General features: G+C 37.1%; 2 protein-coding genes across 4 annotated transcripts in view; both read right to left on the minus strand.

The window, feature by feature from the left end:
- Positions 1-15568, minus strand: part of LOC306900716 (uncharacterized protein) — a 44538-nt gene that overhangs the window by 26621 nt on the left and 2349 nt on the right. The gene's annotated exons all lie outside the window — the stretch shown is intronic.
- LOC306900717 (uncharacterized protein) lies at positions 1605-7467 on the minus strand. Its single transcript, XM_079467948.1, has 5 exons — positions 6436-7467; positions 5426-6347; positions 4107-4262; positions 2990-3082; positions 1605-2888 (listed from the first exon to the last, which is right to left on the minus strand). Exons 2-5 carry the CDS (start codon positions 6329-6331, stop codon positions 2571-2573), a joined length of 1473 nt encoding a protein of 490 aa, XP_079324074.1. The 5' UTR covers positions 6332-6347; positions 6436-7467; the 3' UTR covers positions 1605-2570.

The following is a 15568-nucleotide window of genomic DNA, read 5'->3' on the forward strand; positions in this document are numbered from 1 at the left end:
TTACAATTCTCCTCTGTTCTTCGCCTGATATGCAAAAGCACACAGACACGTGCGCACATACACAGGTAAGCACACTCCCACCAGTGGACAGAGAGTATGTGTCTATAAATATGCCGCGTCAACCACCTGAAAAGCAGATACAAATATTTACGCTCCCAAGGTGGTGAAAATGGCATCATTGCTCTACAGAAAAGACGCACACCCTGCCCCTAACAAGCAGCAACAGACAGTTCAGTCACCACCGGATTACAGGTGTTCACCTATCTTGGCTTTGTTCCATCCGGACCGCGCGACATAATGAACCTACAAAACAACAGCCTATTTATGTCGTTTAAATTGAGCAACATAACTGTTGGTAACTTTGTAAGTACTTCTGCTCATGATAAATTCATTTGAGTTGTTACATTTTGTTATTATAGACCACTAGGACTATAGACACTTTAGCACCTAAAAGCCTACAACAAATTTTCTCAGTCAAGATATTTTATACATACTGTGGGAAACCAATATATGTAAACTTTATATATATATATCAGTGTTTCCCTTAACATTACCTTAGGGGGCACCCCGCCCCTCCAACGGCACTCCCCACCCGCTTGTAGGTCAAGTTCATTTCTTATGTAGCGTCAGATCACAAGAGAAGTAATTTAAGGTTACCTTTTCTATATAACATGTCTATACCGTGTTCTCGTATTAAATCTACTAAATAGCATTATGTTATTTATCTTATTTACTTGGTGGCAAAGCAACAGTCCAGTTACCACAGGATGACAGGTTTTCACCCAGTTTATCCTTCGTTCCGTCCGGACTGCAATGTACATAACTGAGATGTGCACATCACGCGCACTCATGGACATTTATGTTGATTATATTTTTCCGCTATATCTTCAAATATCTTTATTTAGTGCCACACGCCCTTCATTTGAACACATTCCACTCCGTGAGCGCTGCTTGTCCCACCAAAGAAAGGTCGCATATAAATATCTGCAGTAGTAAACGAAAATGCAGCAGTAATTAAGTATGTTTAGCTGTCAGTCAGTTTACTGTTTGCTGTATACTGTAGGTTTGAGACATATGAATGTATGTACTCTATGTACATTTGTATCTACATATAGCATTTATGATATGAATAGTATGAATAATCAGCATGTTAAAAGCATGTTTTATTGAAAAGAATATTTAGAATCAGTTCTTATGGAAAGGCTGTTAGTAACTTTGTAAGTACTCCTGCTCATGATATATTCATTTCAGTTGTTACATTTTGTTGTCAGTTTTTAAATATTAAAATATATATATTCAACTGGGCTCAACTGCACTCAAAAAATTTATTTAACCCCAAAAGTTAAAACTTATGTATTTCAATTACATGTCAATTTTCCATCCAATTTAATCACATAAATCCAACACAAGTTTTCATTTTATATAAACTTTACAATCACGTTCAGTTTATGTGAATAAATTAAATAAACATTATGTGAACTGATGAACTGTGATTTATGATTGTGTTTTAAATAAACTTTACTCATTTTAAATACATTTTTGTTACTTGTTTTATATAACTATTTTACATTTCCTTATTTCTATTAAATTAATGGTCAAACACGTTTAATTCTCAAACATTTATTGTGTGCAAAAGAAACATCAATGACAAATTTTATATAATCCTTTTTTTTACATACAACAATATAACAAGTTTTCAACACTTTTAACATATAACAAAAAAACAGTTTTTTTAACATATAACAAGTTTTAGACCAGAATTTAGACCAGAACCAAGTTTGCTACTATACTTCCTCAGCTGGCTGATCAAGCTATCCATGGAGTATGCTGCATCTTCAAAGATTAAAGATCTACCCCAAGAATGTCTGATCTTAATTTGGTGGTGGCATTAAGTAGCATTCAACTGTTGCTTAACTTTGTGAACTTCAGAAGAACACATGAATAAAACTTTTTTTAAACAGAATAAAACAGTTTCTGTGCTGCTGTGAACATCTCTTGTGTCAAAAATATTAGAGCTAGAGAAGCAGGAATAGTGAATTAGGTGAAGTCTCTTGCATGCTGAAGCTAGTGTCATCCGTCCTTTGAAAAATTCCTTTCAGGACATCACTCACCCTTTCAGCTTAAGTTCAGTAACAGCTCTTTAACGTTATAAGCCTTCTTTCACCTATCTGTATAGGTGGCTCTCAGCTGGCTGATCAAGCTATCCATATGCTGCATCTTCAAAGATTAAAGATCTCCTCCAAGAATGTCCGATCTTAATTTGGTAATGGAATTAAGTAGTTAAGTAGCATTCAACTGTTGCTTAACTTTGTGTCAGCTCTGAGGCTGAATTTCAGCAGAACACAGGAATAAAACAATTGTTTTTGAATATAACAGTCTCTGCGCTGCTGCAAAATGAGAGATCAAATAAATTCCTGGATTGAGTCAATAACAATATTTAACATCTCTTGTGTCAAAAGAAAAGCAGGAATGGTGCATTAGGTGAAGTCTCTTGTATCAGTCTGTTGAAAATTCCTTTCAGGACATCCTTGAAAAAGTTTTCAATCTCCTTTCAAAAGTGAATGTCATATTCACTGAAACATTTTTATTTTAAGTGCCTGAACCTTTGGGGAAAGCTTGCTGCCATCCAAATTCATCAGTACCTTCTGACAGAATTCAAATGTGAATTTATGACTCTGGGGGTAGCTCAAGTTGAGAGCGTAGATCAGTCCAAACAGCAATACAAATCCAAAGGAAACACTCTGTAAATTCTGTAGCAGCTGCACACCTTCTATTACTACTCCAACATCTGCTGGTTCCTCCTCAGCACCAGCACCTTCTTTACGGATCACATACAGCCCCAGAGTGGTCTCAGAAATGGCTCTCTCTGCTTCTTCAAGATTGCAGTCCTAAGCCCAAAAAAATTAAAACTTCTTCAGTTTAACTGAAATATTGGTGATATACAGGCTGGCAATATGTTTAGGTCAAAACAAAAAGTACATATACAAACCTCAAATTCTCTGATGAGTGTTGTAACGTCCTCATTGAAGTAAACACACAGACTTTTTATGACACAGTCTCGCTTGATGTGTATGTCATCACACTGAAAATTATGACAATATAAAAAACACATTATAGTATATTTAATATATATTAGGATATATTTGACTCGTGGATTTGGAGAATTGTGACACCCCTAAATATATATATATATATATATATATATACACACACACACACATTTTTTTGCTTTTAAAACAAGTCTCTTCTGCTCACCAAGGCTGCATTTATTTGATCAAATAATAATAATAAAAATAATATTTAAAATTATTATGACAATTTAAAATGACTTTTTTTATTTTAAATTGTAATTTATTTCTCAGATGAATCAGATATTCCGCCTCTGAATTTTCAACATCATTACTCAGTCTTCAGTGTCACATGATCCTATAGAAATCATTCTAATATGCTGATTTTATGCTAAAAAACATTCATTATTATTTTAAATGTTAAAAAAGTTGGGTACAATTATATCAAAATTCATTAATGAATAGAAAGTTCAAAAGAACAGCATTTATTTAAAATATAATATTTTCTAACATTATAAATGTATTTACTGTAACTTTTGATCAATTTAACTCATCCTTGATGAATAAAAGAATTGGTTTATTTTAATTCTTTCCCCCCATAATAAAATAAAAATTTCTAACTGACCCCAAACTTTAGAATGGTAAGTATTTAATGTTATAATTTTTTTCCATTTCCATTTCAGATAAATTCTGTTCTTTTGAATGTTCTATTCATCATAGGATTATGAAATAAAAAAATAAAACTGTTTTTAACACTGATAATAATCATAAATGTTTATTGAGCATAAAATCTTCATATTAGTGTGATTTCTGAAGGATCATGTGACACTAAAGAACGTAATGATACTGAAAATTCAGCTTTGATCACAGGAGTAAATTACACTTTAAATTCACTGTCTATTCACAATAGAAAACAGCGGAGAGGAGGAGACTTTTAAAAACATAAAAAATCGTACAGAATCCAAACTTTTGACCGGTAGTGTGTGTGTGTATATATAACATTTGTAATTAGTTATACAAAAATGCAGTTTACCACACCTTGTCTGCAATTGCCATAATGCATGATATCTTCTGTCCAGAAGCGCCACCTTTGCTGCTGAATACCTTGTGTAGATTAACAGTGTATCTGTCCAGCTGTGCCAAGAAATTTGACAGAAGTGGCACAGTTGTTATCCTCAAGAATTCTGCATTTATCTGGGGTAGGGAGATAAATAAAGATTGGCATGATTTATAGGAATTTATAGTAATTTTACATTTATTCTTGTGTAAATATCAATAACACTTACTTCATTTACTGTGAACAGTGCCGTTGTGACAAGTGGTTCTAACTCACTTAATTTAAACAATGTGTTATATTAAATATATATTAAGTTCGTCGCGTGTGTTATATTAAATATATATTAAGTTCGTCGCTGTTAAAACTAGACGTGTTGGTAATACCTCGGGCTTCCGCAGGGGGATCACATGCGCGTGCTTCTCTCCCTCATTCAATACAGACGAGTGAAGGCGAGAGCTGCGTCACTGTGTGTTCTTTAACCTTCGCGTTACTTTTTCCCTATTTAAGGTAGTTACCACTCACAAAGCAATATATATATTGAAACATGTCTATAATATAAATCGTTATGATATTGTGGTTTCATATGGGTAAATAAGATGGGTTCTTGCACTGTTTAAAGAGTTTCGTGCGTAGGTGTGTAACTTTATGCTAGCGGCTAAGTATCTCGTGGCTCCATCGTGTCGGAGTCTCGACACATACAAGTGTTACAGTGTGATTGGTGTTTAAGCTAGTTGCTGTTATGTACACGTATTTTTGCTGTAAAGTTCATTGTGTAATTATCATTATAAGGGTGATTTAATGTGATGCTGAGATACTGAATATTTTTTAAAAGTACAATTCATTATAGTGTTACTTGAGAATTAATTTAGAAAGGAGTATTAAAATGTATTTTGATAGCTTTGTTTAAAGCAATTGACATTTTATAGGGTAGTTTAGTTAAAAGGGTAATTTAGAAAGCCAAAATGTGTACAAATGCAAAAATTTATGGTTTATTGTATACATTGTTCAATACTCATTCAATACAGACGAGTGAAGGCGAGAGCTGCGTCACTGTGTGTTCTTTAACCTTCGCGTTACTTTTTCCCTATTTAAGGGTACAACACCGCCATCTGCTTTGTAAATCAGACATAATTGCCAAGTCTTCAACCAACTCTTGCCGTCTATAAGAGAAGGTCAATTGCATTTTTTCCTTAATGACTGCCTCATTATTTTTCTTTTTCACTTCAGTTAAGAGAGCAATTCTTTCCTTCTCCATGCTCTCTGCTGTTTCTCCTTTTGGGAGGCAAGGAAGGAAATTTACCTCAGCTTTTCTTGGTTTTTTGATGTTTGATGCTGCTTTACCCTGACCTCTACGCTTGTTCCTAAGAGAATTCACAGAGATTTCAGGATGTCCAATCTTGTTGAGTTTGGAGCGAAAGTTAGACATCTTAATCTTTAGATAATGTTTCCATCCTTCATGGCCAGTGCGAGTTCCTTTTTCTCTCAAGCAAGGATGTGCATTTATCAGGGCTTCAGCTGCCTGATCAAGCTGACTATCAGTGGGGTATGCTACATACCTAAAAATCTCCTCAGCCATGCCTTCAAGAATGTCTGATCTTAGTTTTGGTGGTGGAATAATTAGCATTCCACTATTACTGAACTCTGTGTCAGCTCTCTGCAGCTGAATTTCAGCAGAACATGAAAAACGAGGAACTACAAAAACCTGAGGCCAAGAACTGGTTCTTGACTCAGGAGACGTAACAACAGGCTCAGCACTGCTGCAAAATGTAAGAATGACAGTCTCAGAGCTGCTGCAAAACGAGTCATCAGATAAATTGATTTGGACTGAGTCAATAGCAGATGCGTTAACATCGCTCAAGTTGGGAGTATCAGAGCTACAGGTTGAACCGGATGAAGGAACCGGAAAGGTGGAGCAGGCAGGTGCATCGTGTGCAGTCTCTTGCATGCTGGAGTCATCATCAGTTGTTAGAAAAATTAGTCTCAGGGTATCCCTGTCTTCAATTTGACTGGTTGACATGAGATTAATGTATTCATTTCCAAAGTCCTTATCTTTGTACTGGAGCCTGAACTTTTGCGTCACCCCAAAAACAGTCATTATTTCAAGGACAAGGTCATCCACAGACTTTGGGATTCCTGTGTTAAGTGCAAGTTTTCTTGCATCGTCATCCCCACCAAAAACAATCCTCAGAATGGCTGGACGTGACATTTTTCTTTACTTTTTACTAAAAGAGGAAACAAAGCAGAAAAAACATACATCAGTAATAAAAATGCTAACATACAACACTTAACACTTGTTAATTAACAATTTACCTTAAATGAGGATGTGCCTCTTCAGGGTTACCATTCGTCTTCCTCCTACCATATAATCATACAGTGGATAAGCATCAGTTAACTGTTCAAGATCAACCAGGGCAACCTCTCTATCAGGAGAGACAGTCAACTGAAAAGCTCTGAAATGTTCTTGATACCATGCACACAGTATCTTCACCACAAAATTCAAACGGCTCTTGACGATACACATTTGAAGAATTTCGGCAAACTCTGGCAGGCCACCAGCTGACCCAAATGAAATGAGCATACCAGTCCTATAATTGATCCCATTGTTTGTGACATTTTTTGCCAGATGGACCGCATTAATTCCTGGGTATTTCTGTCTTAAACCTGCTACTACATCCTTGTTTAAGACATCCACAGGAAGTGTGGAGACATGTGTAACTTCTAGTGCGGACTTCTTAAGCCTACAGGAATGGATGTGATAAGCAATCATTTGCTGGTGTTTGGCAGCCAGTGTGAACATTATGTTTCTGAAACAATTTGTGTGGCGAGCAACTTTCTTAAAGAAACTATGTTTTGCCTCAAATCTCATAGTCCACTGCCCAACAAGAGGTCCAAAAGATTTAATCATTTGCGGATAGTGTTCCACATAATGATGTTTTGGTAACAGTCGTTCTGGAAAAAGTTAAACAAAACGGTATCTGTGCTCTGTAATTTTGCTGTTTAAGTAGGCTATCGTGTCTTCGTTATGAATGGGGGCGACAGCAAGCTCAACTATTTCTTTCAAATTAAGAAGTATCAGCCAACCTGGCTCAGACTCTGGTATCAAATCTCCAATTATGAATGGAAGCAATCTCAGTAAATTCCAATTCTCATGTGCATTACCTCCAATGTTCCTCTTTGAGGCATATGTACATGGAATAATGTGAGGTCTATTGGTTCTATCACCCCACTTATAGGGAAAGTTCAAGATCAATGTGTTCAGAGTACTTCTTGGAAACAAATTCTCTTAAACAGAGTGCAAGTTATTCAAAATCCAATAGACTTCACAAAGTTTGTGTTTCTTGCGGGAGGTCCCAAGAGGATTACAGATCTCAAAATCGTCAATGTACAATGACAAAGATATTTTCAATTCCTCTCCACAAAAAAAAGAGTTTTCCTTGCAATAAAGACCATCTCTTATGGACCTATACTGCTGTTCTTTCTCAACCCCTGAGCCAGTGGTCTGTCTTTCGTGGTCACCAGTTACACAATTTAATATATTACTGACACTAAACAACAGCTGTAGAGAAGGCAAAATAGGTATATACTGATAGGTCTTTCTAGTTTTATGATCAAAAATAAACTCAACTGGCTCTACGACACTTACATGTTCCTTGTAGAACTGCTTCCGCTTAAAAGCTGTTGCAAGGGGACCACCTTTTTCTATGGCTTTAACCAAGGGATTTGACCTGCCCACTGCTTCAGTAAGCTCTTGAATTACAGAATCATCAATTTCTATGTTGTGATTTCGAAGAATGTCTGAAATTATGCCACAAGTGCCTGGAATTGATGCTGAGGAAAATGAATAATGCAGTTCTTGAAGTAACTCATCAACAGCTGTGGCTGGAACATGCAAAATGTTTTCCAACTTTAATAAAACAAGGGCAATATTCAGCACACTTGCATTAGAAATATCTTCATCATTATTGTCATCACTGCATGATTCTAACAAAGGTTCTGTTGAACATGAGGGAAAATCAATGGTAGGACTGGCTGACTCCTGACAGTCTGTTGTGATTTTGACAACATCTAATTTAAAGTCAGTTAGACCATGAGGATTGTGCTTCCTATTTTTGTGTGTCTGGAAGGTATTGTAAATGTTACTTTTAAATGTACACCCTTTAAACACACAAGTCACAGTTTCATGTTTGCGCAAATGTTCATTTACATGACTGAAAAAATCTCTTTCGTTTGATTCAATGCACGCATACAACTGACATGAAAAGGTGGCTAACTGTTCTTGTTTTGGAGATGACTGATCACGGTGGGCACGGTATATATGATTTAGGAGATTACTCCATGATTTAAAAGTGCAAGGACAATTTCTGTATACACAAGGATGCCTAAACCTCGCCCCAAAATGGCCATGTTTAAGCTTAGAATGTTTCAATAACTCATATCTACTGGATAATTCTGTGCCACACACTTTACATTGCCACATTCCCAAAACTCACATATCTGAAATAAAATAAAAAAAGAGAGAAAACAACAGTCATCACACTTTTGCAAAGAAATTCAACAAGTCAAGTTTAATTTTATTACAAATAAAAAAATACACATACCGTAATTGACTGGTTGTTCCAAACGGGAGCCAGAAATATAACTTTCATATACAGTCGATTAATTATGTTTTCAGTGTTTGTTTTAGCATATTCAAAGGATTTTTCAAGCAAAATAAAATGAAAGCCTGACTTGCATCTATATATGACAGTTGCAATTCAAAATGACGCACATAATAAGTTAGTCAGTTGATTCTAGGCCTAACGCAGGGCTATTCAAATACATATACAGGGGGGCCAACCCAGGAAATGGCAAAATTTGTGAGGGCCGGACAGACAAGTTGATATCAGCTAAAGGAAATTAAAATATACTAGACCTATATATGCTATTCGTTATATTAAATAAAATATAAGGTACAATTTCCTTTATTATTTCAACACATTCAATTGAATTGATTAGGCCTACAACAAACTGCAAAACTACACAGCTTTTACCCTTAAAACAGTAAATATAAGTTTACTATACCCCCCCTCATTAACGTTACGTGACTCCAGAAGTGACAACGATTTCTTTTTTCAATTTGCACAGTAAACACACACAAGTCTATCGGTCTCTAGCTTGCTTGCCGCAGTTGGCACAGTAAATAAGTTCTCCTCTGTCCATTCACTCTGAAACTTACGAATATGCGGTTTGGCTTGGACAACGCCGTCAGCGTGAGAACATCAAATCAGCGAGAATGAGTGTTTGTCACCATGGAGACGACCTGCTCTGCTCATTGCTCCGCTCTAATCTGTCCTGTGTTTGCACAGCGGCAGATTCGTAGATTTTATTTAGACTTTTTTTTGTTTTAGACTTCTTTATATATATATATATTACTTTTTTGAATCAGAATAAATTTCAATCGGGCCAAATTTGCTATTTGAACAAGCTATTTGAATAGGCCTGGCCTAACGTTACCTACTGGTCTAGCTAAAAATAATCAAAGTTACAAATATGTTTTTAGATATTTGTTTTAACGATAATTTCTATACAATTTTAAATGCAACCACCGCTAACTTAACGTTAGCACTATACGTTAACATTAGGCCTGTAAGTTGTAACGTTAGTTCGATTCACTCATTACAAAAGTGAAATGCACATCAAGATCATGAAACCGTTATCAAAAGTCCTAAACGTAATCTGCCTAAATTCAAATATGATGTCAATCGAAAATAAATCTTAAACATAACAGTTAACATTAACTGGAAATGCAGGAAAAAGTGCAGTACGTCACGACAAAATCAGATCGATTAAATGATCAATAGTCTAATTGTCATGATTCTGCCTGCTCTTGTCTTGATTTTCTGGTCTAGGGGCAGAATCATGACAGACCCACGTGTTTTATGTGGAGAGGAACATATTATGGTCAATCAGGACTGTGACGAGCGGGCCAGTGGCAAATCAGCGTCGCCAAGGCAACGGCGCAATCAAGCCGCCACACCTGCAGATCGTCACCACCTGATCCCCATCAAGCTCACCCTTTATAAGCAGAGGAAGAAGACGAAAGGGTGAGCTTGTTCTCAGCAGGGACTCGAATGACTAACCTCTGGTTTTCTTCCCTTTTACAGACACCAGCGAGTGACGATCTGCAGCAGCACGGTTTTCTTTCACGGGACTCTCACCTACTTCCCTTTTGATGCACGAGCACCCCCCAGGACTTCACAGGATTGAGGACACGCCGACTTCCCCACGGCCTTCTCTCCAGAAGTCGTCACTACACAAAACCCCTCCAATAAATCACCCTCCGGGGCTAAAATTGTATAGTACTGTGTCTGTCTCGTTTTATGCCTGCCACAGGACATAATATGCGTTCTCTCCTGTCTCGTCATTTGGCCCTGCCCCTCTCGTTTCTAGTATAGCTCTCCTCCTGTGTCGCATTACCCACACCTGCCCATCGTTATCCCCTTTGTTAGTCTCCCTATATAATACCCTCTTGTCTATTGTCTTGTGCTCGTTGGTTGTACAATATCCCTTGCTTGTACTCCTTACTGTGTCCTTGAAACCTTGTCAAGTAACGTATAGTCTAGTCTTAGTGTTTAATATTGAGTTCTTGTTGAGTGTTTAGTAATCCGTTTATCATATTTGTTATTGTGTACTGTTTTGTTACTCCCTCGTGGGTTTTTGTTTTGTTCCTGTTTTATTATTTATTAAAGTCTTGTTAACCCCTTCATCTCCTGTTGCCTGCGCTTGGGTTCGTTCTCTGTGATTCCTGACACTAATAGCCTTGATGTTCAAGTCATAAATATATAAAACATATCTTACCTTGTCGAATATTTCATGTATTCATGCAGATGGCTGTTGTTGAATGATTCTTATTTTGTGCCTCCTTGTGTACCCTCTTGACTTGCCGCCTTCAGCTCAGAAAGTTTTTTTTTACTCCAGTGCGCACGCGCAATATCTGCATTTGTCCCTTACGGCAACAAATTAAGTATAGTTTATGTAAATTGATCACTTTGGTCTTGGATCCATTACAATCATGTTGTGTAAGAGTAATTCGCAATAATAATGGTTATTTTAGAAAAAAATGAATATATTTTATTTTAATTGTTTGCTTAAATTCAATTAGTGGCAAGGATCGTTTTTTTGAGTGTGATTAAATATTGATAATTAGAAAATGTATTGTCTGGACCTCCCCTGCAAAGAAAATATTAGAGACCACCCCCAAACCCTTAAACCTAGGGGGACCACTGAAAACTTAATAATAATTAATAATAAATAGTAATATTATTGAATAATACAATTAATCACTATGAATATTTAAGCCAATTAAGAAATTTCCCTTACAGTTCCTAATAAAAAACATTCACACAACATTTACATTTATATTTAGTCATTTAGCAGACGCTTTTATCCAAAGCGACTTACAGATGAGGAAACATTGGAAGCAATTATAGCAACATAGGCAACAAAATACATAAGTGCATCAAACTAGTCCATTAAAGCCTAGCACAGTATAAAAAGCTAAGAATAGTGAGGTTAGCAAGTGGTTTTTTTTTTTTAAAGAAGGAAAGGGAAGAGAATTAGGAAAAATCAATCAGCGACGTGTTGACGGAAGAGATGCGTTTTTAGGCGTTTTTTAAAGATGGCAACCGAGCCTGCTGATCTTGTAGCAGCTGGTAGATCGTTCCACCAATGTGGAACAGATCCAGAGAAGGTACAGGAGAGTGACTATTTTCCTTTCACAATATTTAATTGCCTGTCAAACACTAAACACTAACTTTATTTTGAAGCATTTTTTGTTTTGCAGCTTGGGCACCTTGATACCCCTACCGGGGGGATAGTAATCAAATAATGTTTTTATATTAATATATACAGTAATTATGTTCCAAGGTTATGCTTTTACTTGATGATCAGTTGCAAAAATGCCAACTTGATTCAATACCATACAAAAACTAAACACATAAAAGTGCAGGGGGTGAATTATTTCTATAAGCACTGTATTTAGAGTTGTGGCAGGTATCTAATGCCCTGGGAGGTCAAAACTTTAACAGAAGAAAGTGTTTGGCTGCACCCATCTCTGGCAGGAGCCAGGGACTGTGGTGGGAAATATTTGGGAGAAGTGGGTAAGCTGAGTGTGAAATTGAGCTTTCACAGTGATTTAAGAGGCGAGAGGAGGGGAGCTGGAGTGCCCGAGATGTAAGAAGAAAGAATAGAAGAGCAGGAGTCAAGTGTGCTCAAGAGGGAGAAGCAATAATGGAGGACAGAATGAGAGAAAGTAAAAGACAACAGGGTTGGGACCTACTGGAATACTGAATGTGCATTCAAAAAAAGATATTTTAAATAAGGTTTCTATACAAGAATCCCCTCCTTATCAAGACATTTGATAAAATTGACAAAGTAAAATTGTTTCCTTTTCAGAAAATACATTAGATTCATGTTGGTCTCTTTCACACACAACCTATTATTTAACTGTAATAAACAATATAAAATATAGCAATATAGTCCCTTTCACAATACTAGTAGTACAAACTAGTTTCAGTACCTGTGTGTTGTCACCTCAGTTACATTTAGTCATTTAGCAGACGCTTTTATCCAAAGCGAATTACAAAGAGTTCGGGGAGCAAAAAGCCATATGTCATAAAAGAGCAATAGTACATTAGGTGCTAATACAAAGTTACTAGTTTAAACAAAAGCTATACCACTACCTGTTGAGAGAAGAGGGTTCGTGCACCTTTTTTTCAACTGAAGTTAAGGGTGAGTCATGCACAGAGGAAGGCTTGGCCTGACTGGTCTGACAAGCTTTCCATATGCTCTATCAAACCACCAAAGGAAGAGATCATTCAGGATTTGGGGACGGACTGTCATGAATTAACACTTAATCACTCCTAATGCAGCTGTTCCCATTCAGTTTCAGCCCTACCAAAAGCAAACTGTAAATCCTCTCACTTCTCAATTCTTCTTCACTCATGAACATGTTAACGTGTGTTAAAGGATCTGACAACTGTACAACCAGCTTAATCCAGCTGAAAGCCTGCACACGTATATATGTATTCTAGCCGAAAGTCAACAAAAATTATTTCCCTGATCTATGATCATGCTTTATACTACACCTAATTTGCAATAATATAAAAGAAGGGTAGAAGTTCTAACACATGTGGGCTGATCTGTTTACTTAAGAGACAACTCTTTTACGCAAATGAGAAACCATGCTGTGATTGAACATTTTGTCCTTATTTTTCCACATTTATGAGACCCAGGCTTTCCTTAAGGTGTGAAGAAGAGAAGAGACAAATTTGGCAAATGTGAGGACAAGGTGAAAAAGAGAAGAAAAACCTAATGAGAAATAAGCAGGGGTAAGACGCAAAACAATAAAGCGAAGTGAAATTAACGTTTTTGCATCTGCTGTTAAACTTAATCTTTTCAGGAGAAGGAATTAACATTGATTTGTTAAAAAGAAACATCATTACCTCTGCCCTTTTGTTCTCAATTCTCAAATCCCATCTTTAATTCTCTCTAAACAGATGGAGGACAGACACAGAGATGTGGATGTCGTTAGACAGGGAGTGGCGAAATGGAAAAACAATAAGATGGAGAATAGGAAAAGATGTAGGAAGTGATAAAAGGAGGAGAGGTGGATCGTGTGATGATGGGAGTAGGGGCTTATCCCCGTTGATAAGCACATGAAGGTGGGGAGCTCCAAAACGGGGAGAGACTCCAGGGACCCGTAACACAATATACTTCACTAGTTCACTTGAGTACCTCTCATTCCCTTAAAATTAGTTTTTATTTCCTGTCTGTAGCCTGTGTTCTCATTCTCCAATCTCCATATCTTGTTCTTTCAGATGGTGCTCTGAACTCAACTCCAACAACAGATGTGAAAAAGTGATTGTGACTCTTCCAGCCCCCAAAATCAGATTTATGACTCAATGTGTGTGTCTTTGTACACCCAAGCACCCAAGTAATTACATTGTGCATGTGTGTATTTTTTGGCACTGATTGTTTATTTGTATGTCCTTAAGCCAAATAAAACCTGCCTTCAATCAAAAAAGCAGTCCCATGACCTTTTATCCTCACAAAATGCTGGAATGAGATTAGGAACTCTCTAAACTATATTCAGGGACTTATAAAAACAGTTTTGAACACAAAATCTGCATTGAATTAGCTGGTAGGCGTTGCTGATTTTAGGAAATTCCACAGATAGTCAACAGCACATAAAGTACATTTTGATATCAGTAGCACATATGCAAATCGCATTAAAAATATTTCGATGCATCTTTAACCAAGCCCGCTGGAAGTTTTACAAAGAAAATAAGGTCAGCATCAAGGAGTGTTTCCAAATCAAATTTGTTTCTCCTAGTTTCAGATGGGATTCAGATGGCACTATAGCGTCAGAGCTTTTGTACAGTGCAGCTGTCTCACAGCTGTAGTCCTTGTTGCCTGCACGCCTGTTTGAAAGCGCTGCCTCATCCACGCGACCAAACCCAGAGCCCAAGGGAGATTTGTGCTTGTGTGTGTGTCTCTCTTTCTGGTGCTAATAGCTGCTGAGAGAGATGGGGAAGTAATTATGAGAGTCTGACGGGGCTGGGTTGAGTGGAAAGTGCTCAAGAGTCATAAGAGATTTGTCGGCATTGGACTACATCCATGCTGGACAGTAGAAGGAAGTTGTTCAAGCAGAGTGAGGAAGTAACCCCATTTCCTGACTTTTTTGTAAATACAACAAGTGCTCTCTATTCCGCTAAACGTTGACATGGATGGCAACAAACGATAACCCCTCTGCCAAACCCAATCTCTAATGAGACGCGGTCCTAAATGCATGCTGAATTGATAATCTAAATACATAGGGTGGTTTTCAGCAGTGCTCATTAAATTCGTATGTCATGTGGGATTGGAGAGCACAATGGTAATTTAATGATAGACTGTGTCAAGTTTGGGAGGAAACCTAGCTAATTATGAAGAACAAAAACAACATTCCAAAGAAAGTTTCTCAGACAAACCCTCAGAGCTGGCTGTTTACAAAGCCATCAGACAGAAAACTTTCACTTCTTAACCCCAGTCTCTATTACGTGCAAAGGAGATTTTAAATGTCACGAGGATGTTAATTCATATTACTACATCAACGGCACAAAGAAGGAAATGAGGCTGCATAACATGGGACTGTGCTCAGATCAGGGGTTCATTTCTAGAAGAAAACGCATGTACGCCTCTCTATCAGATGTGACATCTATAATCGCAAATGAGTGTGAAGTTACATGTAGGTGAACAGTTTCAGATCTCCGCCTTTCAAAGATGTCTAATTATTGTCATTGATATATGTAAGAGCACCTGTCTTGCAGCAGCAAGAATGACAGCACTCGGATAAGCAAAAGTGCATAGTTCTGCTCAGGTTTATAAATATGAACGTTGACGTGGATTTTTGCGTACGCACGTT

The sequence above is a fragment of the Barbatula barbatula genome (assembly GCF_947034865.1).
Source record: "Barbatula barbatula genome assembly, chromosome: 11".
NCBI classification, from domain to species: Eukaryota; Metazoa; Chordata; class Actinopteri; order Cypriniformes; family Nemacheilidae; genus Barbatula; species Barbatula barbatula.